Here is an 18,527-nt window from a genome sequence, read left to right on the forward strand (position 1 = left end):
CTGTGAGATAACCATGGAAATGGAAGCCATACACTAGGGATGACAGAGCACAAAGACAGAACTAGGAATTCGGATGATCATGGAGCAATGATATCAGTCCTGGATTTCCTATCTCTGCACTTGTGAACATGAAAGGAATTAAATCTCCAATCTGTATATGCTATTACAATTAAATAATAAAATATTCCACCATTAAGTATTAGTATACGATTCTAATGGAAAGTAGCTATATACAATTCTAATGGAAATTCTCAGCTTAGCAAACACCCTAGAGCTCTAAGATGTTAAAATTCAATTTTGGAAGTAATTAGTGAAAAATTCTAGTAGCATTTGCAAAAGTTCAGAATATGAATATGTGTATATATATGTACGTACACATAGGGGGAGGGGAAAATATATGTGTATATGTACACACACACACACACACACACAAACACACAGAGAGAAAGAGAACAGGAGCTTGGTACAGAGGCAGCCTGGACAAGTTAAGATTATTCTCTAAAGTACATACTCCTCTATCTTTATTTCTATAGCTGGCTGTTCATTCTCCCTTTAATTTTAGAGGAAAGAGAGATATCTTTTTACTACTAAGAGCAAAACAGACCTATTCTATATTGGCCCCATTTTACTATTGGAATTGTTCTTAACATTTATTTTCTCCCTGTGCAATCTGTGTAATAACGAAGTCACCATTAGTTTGAAGAAATGTTGGCTTGGGGTTGTTCCTAAAAAATGCTATCTATTCTATTTCTCTTTTCTTCTGAAACTAAAATTTGCAGAGGTACCATATTCTCAATGTGGAAAGTTGTGAAAATACACAAGAGTAAAGGAGGCAGCAACATTTATCACCTATCATCTCACCGTTTTCAAGATCCTAACGTATTTTCCTCAAGTTAGATTTCCTAAATAAGCTGTCTGCACATCCTTACCAGTAATCTGATTATTTCTCAAGTAGTATTTGAGTGTTGCTTCCTGGTTACTAAATTTCATCCCAAAGACCTTGGAACATCCACCACATTCCATCAGGACTCTATGTTTATAACCAGTCATGTCATTATATCCTACATGAACATTTCTGTGACCTAAGTAAATAGAGACTCTGGATCAAAGTAGTAAAAATAACCATGATAATTATAAAATAAGTTCATGTAGTGGTTACTGGAAGGATGGTATTTTTAGATGGGTGGAACACACTGAGCATTCCCCATGTACTTAGGGAGTCAAAGCCCCAAACAGGAATGATGTAGAAGGATGATGAACATTCAGGGAGATTACATACATAGAACAGAAAGCAGTCTAATGCCAGCACCGGCAGTACTTCTTACCTGAATCCTACAATTGGACACTCTTTACAGATGTTGCATTTGGCCTGATGTTTTGCAGTCTCAGCTGCTGCTACCCGATGTAAAACTGGCAGCCAGACCATGGACTGTGGTTCCAACCGCATCCAATCTATAAACTCTTTCACACTTATCTCTGGTTTGTTGTTATTCTGATAAAGAAGCAAATGCATTAAAAGTGAGGAGCTGGGAGTATGGCTCAGTGGTAGAGCACTTGTTTAGCATGTGCAAGGCCCTGGGTTTAATTCTCAGCACTGCAAAGAAAAGGGGGAAAAAAAGTGAAGAACATTTCTTCATTTAAGCTGTTGTAAGTGTTACTGCTTTATAATCCTCTGAAAATCTGTGCACAATTAAGAGAAAAGTTATGTAACTCTTTCTAGGTCAGTAAAATTAAAAAAGATTTAAGGTTCTTTAAGGCAAGAAAATTCTAGAATTTACAAATAGAAAAAACAGAAATTGTCATATAGGAAGAAAAAAATCCCATTCATTAGTACTTGGATTTTTAAAAACAAAAGCAAAAATCAAGATTTCATGGGTCTAGGCAATTTTTTTCACACAAGTATCTAAGGTGGCAAAAGCGTGTGTAGTAAAGACCTATGATAACCTCACAAACTTGAAGGCCACTAGAAATGCTAACTGAGAGCCATTATTCCTGATCCTGCTTCAGTCCTGCCACATCATCACATATTGCTATGGATGTCTTTGCAGGATTTCCAACTTTGACATGATAAATAAGATAAAACTTCTCAGCCCCTCTTCAAATCCTGAGGAATTTTTGTAATGTGCAAAGTTAAATTTCATCAACATCATTCTGCTATTGTTGAGGTCAGCCTATGAATCAACATACATGACTATAAATAATATCTAGAAAAATCATTTGGAATTTTTTATGTCTAAAATAAGAAAAAGTGCCATTATAAAATGTAATAACCCATGACATTGATTCTCCTCAAAGACACGGTGTGAGCATTTCTTTTTTCTCAGCAGTGATAAATCACTGGCTACGTTTTGGCAAAATATTTGTAGGCTTGTACTTCATGCATATGTATAACACCAGTAACATTTCTAAAATGTCTTTATCTTTATACACAGTAAGCATTAAAAAGAAACTAAAGTGTTTTCTTGGGTGAAAATTAGTAACTTAGATCTGTATAAAACTTTGCACATTGTTCTCCTTTTATGCATATATTCTCAAAGGAAAGATATTTATAATATCATTAACTTAAATTTTTTAAAAATCTTATTTACAAAGAGCTTCAAGGTATTTTTATGCATTTATTTAGCTAATAGTTATTAAAGAAGTTCTGATGTTTGAGGTATTGTAGGAATGAATGCACTTCAATCTGAATGTTATGTCCTTCTAAAACTCATATATTGACACTTGGAAGGCGATTAGGTCATGAGGGTGGAGACCTCATGATGGAACTAATAATCTTATAAAAAAGGCCCAATGGAGCTCGCTTGCAGCTTACACAGATAAGGACACAAGAAGGAAGAGCTGTATATAAACCAGGCTGGCACCATGGTCTTGGACTTCCCAGCCTCCAGAACTAAGAAATAAATTTCTGTTGTTTATAAGCCACCCCACCCCAGCTTGTGGCATTTTATTAAAACAGCCTGAGACTTAGGATATAACAATAAACAGACAGGCGCTGTTCTTATCCTCTTGGAGCTTTGGTGCATACGGAAGAAGCAAACATGAAACAACTGATTCCGTAGTTCAGCATGAAATTTTAACTGTGAGGAGCATGAGAAGAAAGAGGTAGAGGAGGTTAAGGCGAAAAGTAGCAAAAGCTAGTCTCATCGGAAGAGGTCAGAGGAGGATTTTCAGAGGATTCGAGAGTTAAGGTCACACCTAAAAATGGAATAGGACAAGTGAGGACAACAGGGGCTTGCAGGTGGAGGGAAAGGAAGAGCACTCCAAACATTGCCTAAAGGCAGGAATCAAGGAACTAAACCGTCCTGGCTGGAAAGCACAGGGGATGAGTGACAGGAGGTGAGGACAGGGCAAAGGCAGGGCCAAACATAGCAATCCGATTAATACTTCATAAAGAAAAAAAAAGGAGGCGGTGTCTTTGCAAGCATCCCTATTCTTTGAGTTAAACGTGCCTTTAGAAATAAAATATTAATTAATTGGGACAATACCCCAAATCTTCTCTCTCTCAGCTCTAGTCCAAACCCCATTCTACTTCTTGGAGTGTCCTTGAAGTCCTCCCCTTGTCAGGGGGCATACCAGGGGGCCTCAGCTTTACCTGCTGGAAGCAGCTGCGGACACTGGGCTCAATGTTACTGCCTCCAAAAGCGGCGACCTCCCCCAGCTGCCGAGGGATCTGGATGGCATCGTGAAGTAACAGGCCCAGCTGCCGCTGGTCACAGGTCTCTGTTGGCCCTGCCACCTCCTTGAAGAGATCTATAAGGGGAAAAGACACAGGGTTAATGTCCATCTGCCTTTTTTTTTTTTTTTTTTTTGCTTAAAGTATATCCTGGGTAATCTGGACAGAACTATGTAGATTAAAAACAAAATATTCAGGAGGACATGAATCAGATTAATTGTCTCCTGAATTCTGATGATCTTAATATCGTGGGTGTCTGTAGACTAGCTCCTCATTAAAGACATGTCGAATATTAAGATCATTAGAATCCAGGAGACAACTGCACACAAACAGATCAATTAATACAAATTTCCTTTTTAAATATCACAATAAATACACATGGGTTAATTTTATGGTTTCACTAATGGTTTCCCTTGAGAAAAGGTATAAATAGATGCGCTTTCTCTTTTTAGGCCAGTCTCTTTCTTACTAGCTATAAAAATTATGTTCATTTTATTTCATGTGAATAAATATTTCTTTTTCAAATTTAAAAGACTAAAAACATTGTGTATTCTTGTACTTTTTCAGGTTTTGTATTTACGAAACAAAAGCACTGATTTGTTTTCTAACTTTCTTAAATCAATAAATTAAAACTCTTCTTTCTAGCACTGGATTATCTTTTGTTCACTAAATGCAATGTTTTAAAAATGAAAATTATTACAATATTCCCTAGAATAAAGTTAACAACTTAATAAAGTAAGTAACTTACTAAGATAAGTTACTTTGGGGATACAGAGAAATATCAAATAATAACAACCTGCTTTATTATAGAAATTAATACTTTTTGGAAGGAATTTTTAAGGTCTAAAAATTCAAAAGCACACAAACTCTAAATGCTCTTCTTGTGAAATTTTTTATAAAGAGAAGAAAGGGTAGTAAATATTTATTGGATTTCAAAAAATCATTTTTAAACAATATCTGCTAACTATCAGATCAACATATATCAGTCTTAAAGAGAAATGATGGTAAATCTAACACTGACAACAGTGAATTTTTCAAACAACAACTGAAGCAAGCTCAGTGGTATTGACACAGTAATTATAATGAAATATGGCTTTAATTACAAGCATACATAGGAAAAGCAAATTCAATTAAGATAAATTTAATTTTTATTACCATTTATTTACTTAGATTTGCTTAGAGTGCCACTTGTTTCTTTTCATTATTTAAAAATGAGACTATCAGATACAGAAAATATTTCTTGAGGAATCTTCTTATGATGCTTCTTGTAAACCCATTCCTGGGAAGAGGCTTATCAGTAAATCCAGAGGTGGTGCATATGTGTCATAATCTTTAGAGTGCACTTTTCCAGCAAGATCAACCATGCCCAACTCTCATCTTTTCAGGCAGAGAGCTATGCTGCCATACTACTGTGAAGGAGCGACTCCTCACAAAACATAGAGAGAAAAGTGTCCTTAAACACCATGATATTGTTCTAAATTCTTGTAAAAGTTCACATTTTAACATTACCATCAGGATGTAGGGATGGGTCAAAAGAAGAAAGTCACAATTTAAAGCCCCAAATTCCAATAAATCAGCACAGAAAAAAATGTAAATGGCCATTCAAAAGGATGCTCTATGCATGTGCCTTTGACGAGCTTGAGAAGAAACTCAAGTTACAAGCAGGGAGGAAGGGGGACAGCTAGAACCTACTCCAAGGATATTCTCAGGAAGGTACTGAGAGACAGGGAGGTGTCATGGGGTGAAGACACAGACTTTGGCCACTGCAAAATCGATGTTCAGACAGATAACAATTGACCCCAAGTGGCGCCTCCGTCACTGAGTTTAAAGAGCAAATTGCCTTGAATATAAATTCTTTTAAAAGAAATAATAAGAAGAAGATGTTCTGATTTCACTGGGGAAATCAAAACTGGAATCAGAGTTGCTAAGAATCTCAACATAGAAAGGCAAAACAAAACCTCAGAACATTCCCAGAGTCTCAATATCCCAGTAAAGATTTAGATTAAAGATGGCAACCCACGAGATTTCTTATTTAATTAAGTCCTAAAATGGCATACATCATGAATTATATAAAATAGCAGAAATTTTCATTGCAGGGCTTTCTGCATCCATTGCCAAAATCTGAACATTTAATGCTGAATTATAGAAAATGTAAGCTTTGAGGTTGAATTTGCATTCATTTTGAAATTCGACATTGTAACTCTTACTTGTAGAGAACCCTAATTCTTTCAGGAACACATTAAAACCCCAAGTCACAGATGATTTTAAAAAAAGAATCTTTCTAATTTTGGAACATCGATGCTTTCATTAACATATTCCTCTCCCAATCATTACAGAAATGTTAACATTTTTTGGCTTTCAAAATTATATGTGGGGGGACTGGGGTTGTGGCTCAGCAGTAGAGCGCTCACCTGGTGTGTGTAAGGCTCTGGGTTCGATTCTCAGCACCACATAAAAATAAATAAATAAAAATAAAGGCATTGTGTACAACTAAAAGAAATAAATATTTTTAAAAAAGTATATGTGGCTCAGTGGTGGAGTGCTCACCTAGCATGGGTGAGGTACTGGGTTCAATCCTCAGCACCACATTAAAAAGAAAATGAAATAGAGATATTGTGTGTCCACCTACATCTAAAAAATAAATATTTAAAATAAAATTATATTTTTTTATGATTATGATGGTAACGACTCAGTTCTGGATAAAGTGCCACAAAACCAAAGCTTTATGTAAAGCACATTTCTGCATAGCTTTCTAGGCTTTCTCTCCTTCATGCCCCCTCCACCTGATCCTAACATCAGCTTTTTTTTTCATACAAATCCACATCTCTTTCCATTGACATTCTTGTAAGCTAAGTTGTCAGGACCTGTGATCAAATCCTCTTGGGTTTTTGTTGTGGACTTTGTTTGTTTGTTTGTTTGTTTGTTTGGCACTGGAGTTTGAATCCAGGGCCTTGTGCATGCTAAGCACATGCTCTACCACTGACCTACACCCCCTAACCTCTCCTTTTATATTTTGGTATGTCTCCATTCATGAAATAGCTCTCACTTTCCCCTCCAAATGCATACATTCATCTATATAGAATCATCTGAGAATACATGTGGCAGGATCAAGTTACTTACTTTCTATTGACAAAATTAAATTAAGACATTTTGCAGCAATTGCTACAACTTATTCAACAAATGCTATTTTGAGGAATTTTTTTAGCATATTATCTCTAATTTCTTTTCAAGAAAGAATTATTAGCTTCATTTTTCAGTTAAAGAAAATCCTCTTTCAGCTTCCTGGACTGTAAAATGGGAGCAATGTCATCTCTTAGCTGACAGTACTCAAGGAATCAAGTAACCTGCTCAATGACATTCAGCCATTAATCAGTAGAGATCTAAAAGGAGGTGTCCCTATTCCTGAGCATATGCCCTTTGCAATGCCACGATGTCTTTCACTAACTGACAGCTACAGGGACACTGCTGATTTATTTGGTGACTATAAACAAACATAATGAAATCTAAAATATATACCACCTTTTATTTTGCCACAACTATAAAATATAATTATTTAGGATCATTTTTTTGTGTTCTTAGGTGTTTTAGATTATCTTAATATTCTTTTTCTCCCCCAAACCCTGGGAATTACATACAAATAGAAAAGTCTTGGGCTTTGAAGTAAAAATAATCTCATATCTAATTCTTGCCCCACAACATACTAGCTCTGCAGCCTCTGACTAGATCTCAACGTGTCACCATTAATTGTCTCACCTTGAAAATGGAAATCACAATGTCTACATTCATGGGGAAATTAAGGATTAAATTAGATAAAAATTTGTGACTGGCCCTCATTCCATCAAGACTCCTCCACCTTGGGGTTCTACCATCAGCCTTTCACTGCATGCAAATCCAAATCTCTTTGCACTGTCACCTGTTGTCCAAACAGGCATATGTAATGGTAAGGGTTTAAAAAATGGAACTATTATTACTAGCAAGTATAGTAAATTAAGTAAACTGTTATAATCATTATTATTAACAGTACTGTTGGCATATGAAAGGTCTTACATACATCTGTATTTTTCTTCTAAGAGACCCTTGGAGAGAGACATCAATCCAATCTTCAGACTCTGCACTCTAATTTTGCCAGTCCGACCCCTGAAATTATAAAAATCTCAATATGTCAGATGCATTTAAAACTGTATGTTAATTATTCTTGAATATCTATTTTCTTGAGAGTAAACTACTAAAGAGTCAACTTTTCACTATGAGCAATTAATATTAAACCGGTAACCTGAGTTCATGACATATCTTAACTGTGTTTGATTTAACTTTTCACACAACATATGAACTAAGAACAGATTAAAGCAAAATGAAAACAATAATTATAAAGCTAAAAAGATTTCATTTTTATAAATGCTTTGGATTAACATCTGGTAATGATAAATACAAGAATCAAAATAGAACACTAAAGCTACAGATAACATGCATGTGACAATATAGCAAGAAAGGGCTACTGATATATCTAAAAACAAATTTAAGAAATCTGACTAGAAAATCAACAACATACTGAGAACTTTGAACTTGCTGTCTTCATTTACTTTGGTTCTTTCAGTGCCATCTTTATAGATGACTATTGCAATTTTAATAGTCAATGACCTTAAACAGATAGGTGTGGAATCTGTGTTTGTGAAACAATCCAATTATAATTAATAGATTGCATTTACTAATCAAAGCTAAGAAATTATTTCACAGTATGCCAATAAGAAACCATTTCACTTTCACTTCTAAGTTGATTAGAAGAAAAAACATTATCTTTAAAACCAGAGAGTTGTCTTTATTTCCAAACTTATCAAAGAATGGCTAAGACATTCACCAAAGCTAATAAGTAACAATCATTCCAATGGAATAATACACAGTCCAGAAAGAAGGTTTTTTTTTTTTTTTTTTTTGCTATATTTATTATTTCAGATTTGGGATCAATTTTCAGGTTTTTATTGTTGATTTTCTTAGGATATGTTTTCAATGTACAAGTGTAAGATGCTTCAAACCTGAAAATAAATGTTTACAGAATCATATTAATACTTAAGATTTACTAACTTTTAATATATTAAAAACATAAATATTTGTAATTTTCAGTAATCATATTTCCAAATTAAATTTAAATCTTGATTTTTTTTTTTGCTTTTTTTTTTGTTTTTTATTTATGTGGTACAGGGAATGGAACCTCAGGGCCTTGTGCATGCTAGCCAATACTCAACTGCTGAGCTAAAACTCTACCCTTTTTTATTTAATTTTTTATTTTTATTTTTGAAACAGAGTCTTACTAAGTTTCTCAGGCTGGCCTTAAACTCATGATCCTCCAGCCTCAGCCTCTTGAGCAGCTATAACTATAGGCATGTGCCACCATGCCTATCTTTGTTGGTATTTGTACTGGTAATTTCAGTTGATATTTTTTTCATTCTCAAATTGTACATACCCAAATAAGTTTCTATATGTAAACCATGACACATACCATAAAATAAATTATAAAAGAAAGCATGATTAGAAATTGGAGAAATGAATTTTTAAAGTAGTCTCTCAAAAGCCTAGGGGTTTATAATTCCATTGTCATATCCAATGAGTTTATTAAATCCTAATTATTTATATATATAACATTCAGAATTGACCTTTGAAATAATAAGTACTTAAATGTTTTAAAAAATATAGCCCTGTAGCATAATTTCTAAATTAAAATACTCATCCCAACTTCTCACAATTAAAAAATATCACTTTCAAATTAATCTCTAAACTGAGCCATGCTATAAATTGTGTTTCTACTTAACATTTTTAAGAGTTCTCTAATTATCACATGAAATACACAATGCCTGCTTTCTTCCTTTGTAAAATCAGAAAGTTTTTATTCTCTGACCACAGACAATAGACTCCCAGAAAGTAACAAAAGGCTATAGAATGATCTCAGACTAGTACATGAATGTGGCTGAAGACAAAGCAATCCCTTAAGGGAAAAATAATCAAAATGATATGCATTTTAATGTGGCCTCCATGACATGATGAGAAAGGAACATCATCAGGAAGACAACTGAAAATGCCAATCATTCATTCATTCTTCCACCATCAATGGTTAAGAAGGCTTACTCGGATCCCAGCATGTTCTATGTACTGCAGGGACCAAGAAAAAAACATGGAAGTCCTGATTCCTACCCATGATGGGCTCACACACTATTGAGGAAGGTAAGACAAGAAATAAGTAGAGAAAATAGGAGGCCAGCCTTTGTAAATGGAAGTGAAGACTGAAATACAACATCACTTTGGTTGACTAGTCATCAGTCTCATGACCTTAGATACAGAAAGTAAGTCTAAAATCAGGCAGGGACAGTAGGACACAGCTGGATTATCTCAATTAGAAAAAAGTAGAGTACAGCAGGAAAAGTCTGAGCAAGGGGAAGAGGCAGGGGTGGGATCACCAGATGCAAGATGGTTAGGGTGGGGAAGGAACTTGCATTGGGATTAACTGGTTGATTAGGTTATACTGGTTATATGGGGCCACAGGATAGATGGTTTTGAGGTCAAATAAGATATCCAAATTAAGAGACAATAGGGAGCCAATAAAATGTATGAATGAGTCATACAGCCCAAATTTAAGTATTTGGTTCCTCTTGATGGCTTTTTATAAGTAACTTCTGATTTAGTTTAACTGGAAAGTTAAGTATCTTTAAAATTACATTCATACTGGAACAGCAAGGGGTGGGGGAAATGATTTGACACTACAACAAATGGGGCTAATATTCTCTGTAAAGAAAAAAATATTTAAACGAAGTGTTCCAGACTATTGCTTTAAATCATGATTTAAACGCTTTTGATTTCCATTAAATCTGGAAGGAAGATTGCTAAATTAAGATTTTTTAACCTGGGAAGATGAAGACTGAATAAGACTGAATTCATAAATTGAATCAATTTTATCTTTATGGCTGATAAAGTTCTTTTTACATATATTAGTACATTTGCCCTTCACAGTCACCTTTTATGGGATAAGCTGAGCAGACATTTTTATCTCCATTTTTCATGTGAGAAACTGAGATTCCAAAGTTAAGTGGCTGCCAAATCACATAGCAACCAAAACCAACTCTGAATTCTTGTCATTTACAACAGATGAACATGGATTTTGTTTTCTCATAAAATTCAGAATATTAAGAGGAGTTGGGTACACTTTAAAACTTGAAAGAGACAGTTTACTTGAAATTATTTATAAAGTATTTTTCCCATTATAAGATGGTAAGAATAATCAATTGATTACCAAAAATATCTGAATATTAGATCCATAGTTATCATTAAATCTGTAACAAGTGGCTGTGGATAAATGGTCTCCCACCAGTTTTTCAATCAGTAAAATAAAGATGGCAGACTCTAAGATCCTCAAAGTCCTTCTTCTTAAGAGAAATCTATGATCTAAACCATATTTATACCACTCATTATTTCAAGAGGTAGTTGAAACTGAAATGCCTTTATTGCTTTCATGATACATCACAAAATAAGCCAGTCAAAAATATATGGTCAATGGATATAGTTTATATCTGGAATGTCCCCCACAGGCCCATATGTTAGAGACTTGGTCCCCAGTGGGGTACTATTGTGAAGTGGTGAAAATTTTCAGCTGGGCCTACTGGGAGATCTCTGGGTCATTGAGTACATGGCTTTAAAGGGGATTGTAGGACCTGGCCTCTTCCTCTTTCTCTCTCTCTGTCTTCCTTGCCATGAGGTGAGTGATTTTGCTCTGCCATATATGACCAGCATGATCTGATGCCTTACCCAAAGCAATGGGGCCAACTGATTATATATTGAAGCCTTTTAAAACTATAAGCCCCAATGAACCCTTTTTTCTGTATAAATTGGTTATTTCAAGTATCTGTTACAATGATGGGAAGCTGACTACTATAATGAACAAATATCAAAATCGATGAATGAAAGTATCATTTCTATGGTACATGGACTTCTAATGGATCATAGATTCCATCATATTTCTTTAAAAGAACTATAACTTGAAAAAAGTTAATAACTATTATGTATGTAAATGAGTAAATCAAAGTTAATTGAGAAACTTGGGCAATTAATTCCGCACATATGAAAAAAAAAACATCAAAAAAGTAACTGCTCTTTTCCTCAGATTAATTCATGGTACTCCTCTCCAAGAGAGACAGCTAGACTAAATGGACACCATCTGACCCCACCTTTCTTTGGCATGGAAGGGAAATAAGTCCTGCAGACATTTTTTTCTGTTGAAAATGAAAAATGAGAAATTTCAAGACACTATCCTAAATAAAAAGCAGCACTTTAGTATAGTATTTCCATGTCTCCACGTTTAATGGTGGGAGGTGGAATTAAGCTAACATTTAACTCCCTAGAATATGAATCACAACATTTCACATGCTGGTTCCTGCCCAGATAAGTGGCACTATTCCCTTGGGCTGTCCAGTGAAAATAGCACACGTGTGGGTTGAACTGAACTGTGTTCCTCTACATTCATATGCTTAAGTCCAAACTCCCAGTATCTCAGCAGGTGACTGTACTTGGAGATAGGGTCTTTAAATGATTAAGTAACTTAAAATGAGGTCATTAGGGTGGGTCCTGAATTCCTGTGACTGGTATCCTTATAGGAAGAGGAGATGAGCAGATAGCACAGAAGAAAGACCAAGTGTGGACACAGAGAGGACAGACATTGACAAACCAAAAAGAGAGGTCTAGGAGGAGGTGGGGAAACCCTGCTCTCTCTTTGACCTCAGACATCTAGCCTCTAGAACTGGGAGGAAATAAACTTCTGCCATTTAAGCTGCCCAGTCCATCCCACTTAGTTATGGAAGCCCTAGAAATCTAATAAAGTGGGGTCAGGTGCTGTATGGACTGTGTGTTCCTCAATGCTACAGAAGCACGCTCCCTGCCCACTCCTATGTATGAGTCCTGGGGGTTAGGTCAGCTTTGCCTTTTGGTTCTTTCTTCTCCTTTGTGTTTTCTCTAAAACAAACTTTTCTCTGAGAAAAAAAAATAATGTAGCATGTCAGAGACACAGATAATGCTGCAGGGAAATTTCAATTTCTTCTCTGGTTCTTCCTTAGAATGTGAAAGACATACACTACAACCATACCCCATAGGGCTAAATGAAGTTCCTCAATATTTTGCGAATTTAGGATTGTTCCTGGGATGTAAAATTAAGTATAAGCATGTGCAGTTAAAACACCTAACTGACCAGCTATTTCAGTGAATTTACTATAAGAAAATGTCTCTTGAGGATTTAAAAAAAAAATTGATGAGCAAATTAAGGATGGTTAATTAAAAATTAAAATTAAGGATGGTTAATGGGAATATTTTACTAATATATGGGAATATTTTACTCTAGGAGAATAAAAATTTGCATTAAAAAGAAAAGTATTCATAGACCTCAGACAGGGATGTAGTAAATTCCATATTCATTATGGTAACTGAGACTCATGTGTCAGTGAGTTTCTTAAGAGCCCTTAAGCACAAAATGGATATTTTATTATTTTTTTAAAAAGACTTTATAATATTTGTGAATGCTGAAAGATAAAAAAAATTTTCTAATAAAAAATAAAAATTTAAATAAATCATTTATAAACCTCTGTCACCATCACTTATTTCTTACACAGAATCAATCAGCTGCTAAATAAGTGGGGTAATGAACTATAATCTATCTTCTTTCTAAACAAAAGCTGATGAACACAAATTTTCCTACAGCTAGTTAAGAGACAGTAACTTTTAGATTCCAAGACAGGCAACAGTCCTAATTTTCCTGCTTCATCTTTGCATATTTTAACCCCCTACCAGAAGAATGAATAATTCCTAGTGTTTCAGAAATGTCAGCCCACAGCAAGTCTTTCTAGAACTGATTAGCTCACAAATTCATTGCCATAATCACAAGGGCCAAATTAATGGCAGATGAGTTATGCTGGAAGTTGAGAGTGCTCTTTATGTAACAGTGAGCACCAAATTAAATTACAGATAGAAAGAGTCCTGTAGAATACATTATTTAAAACACCGTATATACACATAACCACCCCGGCAATAAATAAGCTAATATCAAAAGACAATTTAAATCGAGTTCATTGCCATTCAAATTGCTCTTAAGATGTCACACTAAGACTGAAGAACAGATTATTATGAGCTCATAAATTATTTTAGTTCATAACAATAATACAAGATTTTTTCTTTTTTAGAAAAGAAATAATATAAGACATTAAAGAAGGAGGAGAAGGAAATCAGATTTGGCTGCCTTTGATTTCTCTAGCTTCTTGACAAAGAATACTACAGATTTGACAGTCTTTGTAAACTGAAGCAAAATCTTCAAATAGTAGTTGCATATTCCTTTTCATCTATTGTTTGCTAAGAGTTCAGTGATTTGGAAAGATATTTATTTTCAACATCTAAAATAAATATTTCCACTGAGATGAATACTATGAAAGTACTTTGTAAAAAAAAAAAATGCATGCTTTTAAAAATATCTTTAAATATTAGATGCTTTCTGTTATCAACATATTTAATCCAATGGTTGTAATTTAATGAAAAAATAGAAACTCACGTGTCATACACATTGAGCAACCAGTTGAGACACATATCCACACAGAGTGGCACGTTGACCAGGTCCTTGTGCATTTGTTCGAGTCCATCGTAAGTTGTCGTCAGACAGTTGATGACATCTGGAACGCTGAGGAGCTGATCATTTTGGTTCAGCTTGTGCTGTTTGAAAACTTCATTTGTTGTATTCAACTCTAAGAGATCCACTAATCAGGTGAGAAAAAGGATTATGTCTGGTCACTGCACATGACAACACTGATCCAAAAGCATTTCTAGTCTCAAATACTTAGCTAGACTCTTCCATTTAAGAATTGATCCACATTTTTTTTTATCCATTCATCTATTAAAGGGCATCTAGGTTGGTTCCACAGTGTAGCTATTGTGAATTGTGCTGCTATAAACATTGATGTCACTGTGTCCCTATAGTATGCTGTTTTTAAGTCCTTTGGGTATAGACCAAGGAGACGGATAGCTGGGTCAAATGGTGGTTCCATTCCCAATTTTCCAAGGAATCTCTATAGTGCTTTCCATATTACCTGCACTAATTTGTAGTCTAACCAGTGATGTATGAGTGTACCTGTTTCCCATATTCTCGCCAACACTTATTGTTGTTTGTATTCATAATGGAATATTACTCAGCAATAAAAGAGAATGAAATCATGGCATTTGCAGGTGAATGGGTAGAGTTAGAGAAGATAATGCTAAGTGAAGTTAGCCAATCCCAAAAAAACAAATGCCAAATGTTTTCTCTGATATAAGGAGGCTGATTCATAGTGGGGTAGGGAGGAGGCACACGGGAGGAATAGACAAACTCTAGATAGGGCAGTGGGTGGGGGAGGGAGTGGGCATGGTGTTAGAAATGATGGTGGAATGTGATGGACATCATTATCCAAAGTACATATATGAAGATACGAATTGGTGTGAATATACTTTGTATACAACCAGAGATATGAAAAATTGTGCTCTATATGTGTAATTAAGAATTGTAATGCATTCTGCTGTCATATATAAATAAAATTAATATATAAATATAAAAATATAAATTAAAAATTAATAAAAAAGAATTGATCCTGTTAAGTCAATTTTGATTTTTAAAGAAATAAACAGCAATTTTATTCTTTGACTTCTAAAAGTTGACTTTTATTTTTTTTTTATTTTTTATTTTATTTTTTTTTTAGAGAGAGATATGAGAGAGAGAGAGAGAGAGAGAGAGAATTTTTTAATATTTATTTATTTTAATTCTCGGCGGACACAACATCTTTGTTGGTATGTGGTGCTGAGGATCGAACCCGGGCCGCACGCATGCCAGGCGAGCGCGCTACCACTTGAGCCACATCCCCAGCCCAAAAGTTGACTTTTAAACTGACATTAAGAACAAAAATTATAGACATTAATACACATGGGGTACAATGTGACATTTTGATACGTGAATACATTTTGTGATGCTTAAGTCAGGTTGAACATACCTATTTCCTCAAATATGGATCACTTCTTAATGGTGAAACATTCAAGATCCTTCTAGCTTTTCAAAACTGTACAGTAATTATTGCTATCTATAACCACCCTGCTATGCAACAGCATCCCAGAACTTCTTGCTCTTATCCAACTATAGGTTGGTACCCACTGTTCAACTACTCTATATAACTTCCAGACTAATGGGGTCCTTGAAAAGAGTATTTTGTTTTATTTTATTTTTTATTAAATTATTTATTTATTCAAATTTGTTATATATGAGGCAGAATGCAATCATTTCACATTACACATAGAGAGCACAATTTTTCAAGTCAAAAAGATACTTTAACACATATATAATGACATACGGAGTTCACTGGTGAGGCTCAGGTAAAAAACAGGTTCTGTAGGAATACGATCATTCTCCAGTGCCTCCTGCATCAAGCCTGATCAATGGGCTGTCACAGCCTGGCTCCAATCTAGCTTACTTCCCATGAGGCTCTGGCACCTTGGCAACCTGTAGCCAAGGAAGATTTGCAGAGGTTCTCAGGAGGACACTGTTCTTCACTTATCTATTTGCTCTTACCCTTACCCTTCAGGTAGAAAACATCTACAGTGGGCAAGGCCAGTGCTAGAGAGCATCTAGAGTACACACAGAGCCCCCTGAAACCCAAAGCCTTCCTGATAACTTTATGAAAAGGACAAAAGTACCCTAAGAGAAGAACACATGACCCTCTCAGACAGCTAGGGCAGGATGAGTATCCCTTTTCAGAAATGCTTGGAACCAAAAGTATTTTGGATTTTTTTATTTTCTTCTGTTTTGAATATTATAATATTTGCATATACATAATGAAATATCAAATCTAAATACAAAATTTACTTGGTTCATATATACTTTGAATAAATAGCCTGCAGGTAACTTTATATAATTGATGTGAACATACTTTATATACAGAGATATGAAAAATTGTGCTCTATATGTGAAAAAAGGATTGTAATGCTTTCCACTGTTGACATGTATTTTAAAAAAATAATAAAATCAATTAAAAAATATATAAGTGCACTAGCATTTTGAATGTGACACATCACAAAAAGTCAGGCATGGAATTTTCCACTTGTGCCATCATGTGGGTGTTCAGAGTGTTTCAGATTTCGGATTTCAGGTCTGGGATAAGGGTTGCTTCATAGGAAGACAACTGAAAAATCCCAATGAGGTGAGATTTGAAAAGAGCTGTGAAAATCAGATAATATTCAAGAGAACCATGGGAAGCAAGCAAAGAGTTGCAGAGGGTAGAATCGCTTGAGAACAGAAAAGAACTCCAGCAAGTCTAGGAGGTCCTTAGGAATGGCATGCACATGTCATTTACACACGGGGTGCATGGGGTCACCATGAAGGGGACATGCAGAGCTCCAGGACAGTCACATGCTGCCCACAAAAGTCAAGGGGAGGGGCTCAGATGAAGATGAAATCTCCGTTTTGAAAACTGACTTTGAGTTATTCATTGCATGTTATTGAGTTATAGAAGATGACCCTTCCAAATCTAAACATACGGGCATAAGACATTACAGAACCCACATTAATATAAAGTCTTCTGGTGGAAATTATTGTTCTCTAAAATTTATCTACTATCTCCACATTTCACTTCTGAGAATTAAAAAAAAAAAAACATAATATCAGCTGAGCTTTTCAAAAAACCTTTACCGACCACTTTCTCTTCGCCTGATGCGAAAACTGTTTCCTCAAAACCTATGGCATATTTTGACAGTTAACCAAAATGAGCAAATAGCTTCCCTTGTGTTTACCTATTTCCAACTATTGAATAACCATTAATTTAGATTTTTAAAGACATTTATGGAATGTGTCAATGTTAGCTGATTAGACACCATAGAATTACGTGTTTTTTAAATGTATCTGCAATGAAAAAGAATTACTTTAAAACTATAGCGATTACAACGATTTCTGAAACAACTCAATGGGAAGAACTTTCTTTTTTTTTTAAAGACAGACTCTAACATAAAACATACATGTCGGGACCACAGGCCAATACTTTCCTTTAGGCTTCACATGTATCATTGGTAAAATGATTATAGGAATAATCTGCATGAGCTTCACATGAGTTAGAGATGGTGCCAGAAAACAAATCTAAGAACCATCTGGAATTTTTATTATCATTTTTACCTCATTTCTTGGCACTTCAGATTGTTTTCAATTAGAAACCTCTGGCTAGCAGTAGCAAAATTCATTCTCCAAGATGCCTGACAAAGGAAACACTTAATAAAGGACAGTAGCTACAGATCTGCAATTCCCCACAGATACAAAGAAATACATTCAAATGCTGCCAAAGCGGCCTAAGTTTTCAGAATTGCAACACTAATTATGCCAGCAACAGGGCATTGCTATTGGACCCCCACATGGCATAAAGTGACAACAGACCAGATTTCAAAAAGACCATTTCCTGGATCAAACTGTCCTTCACTTCTTTAGAAAAGTCTCCCTTGTTATGCACTCTGCAGCTGTGACAGTAATTTGCCACATCCCATAGACCATCATGTCTTCAATTTTCAGTGATTTACTCTGACACTTTGCCTCAGTGCCTAAACCAAGCATACATCTTCCTGAAGAGTGTCACATTTAGGTGCCTTTAAAGAACTGACTACATTTAAATCACAGAAAATTATGATTTTCTCTTTTCAAAGGGAGACAAATGACAGCCCAGTCATGCGGTAAATGAAACAAACAGCAGAATCATTTTCTAACCAACTTTCACACTTTTTCTTTAATCCCACACATGGGGAACAGGGGATCAAGTAGAAATGCATCTTTATTCTGTTCTGCCAG

The 18,527-nt window shown here is 35.1% G+C and overlaps 1 protein-coding gene across 5 annotated transcripts in view; it reads right to left on the bottom strand.

The window, feature by feature from the left end:
• The window catches only part of Utrn (utrophin), a 514,146-nt gene that overhangs the window by 48,591 nt on the left and 447,028 nt on the right, over positions 1–18,527 (bottom strand). For all 5 annotated transcript variants that reach the window (XM_026397636.2, XM_026397635.2, XM_077801941.1 and 2 more), the window contains 4 exons: positions 14,241–14,442; positions 7,725–7,810; positions 3,593–3,750; positions 1,326–1,492 (listed from right to left, as the gene is read on the bottom strand). In XM_026397636.2, the coding sequence (XP_026253421.2) occupies positions 1,326–1,492; positions 3,593–3,750; positions 7,725–7,810; positions 14,241–14,442 (613 nt within the window). The remainder of the gene's footprint in view (positions 1–1,325; positions 1,493–3,592; positions 3,751–7,724; positions 7,811–14,240; positions 14,443–18,527) is intronic.

This window comes from Urocitellus parryii, chromosome 8 (assembly GCF_045843805.1).
Source record: "Urocitellus parryii isolate mUroPar1 chromosome 8, mUroPar1.hap1, whole genome shotgun sequence".
In the NCBI taxonomy this organism is placed as follows: Eukaryota; Metazoa; Chordata; class Mammalia; order Rodentia; family Sciuridae; genus Urocitellus; species Urocitellus parryii.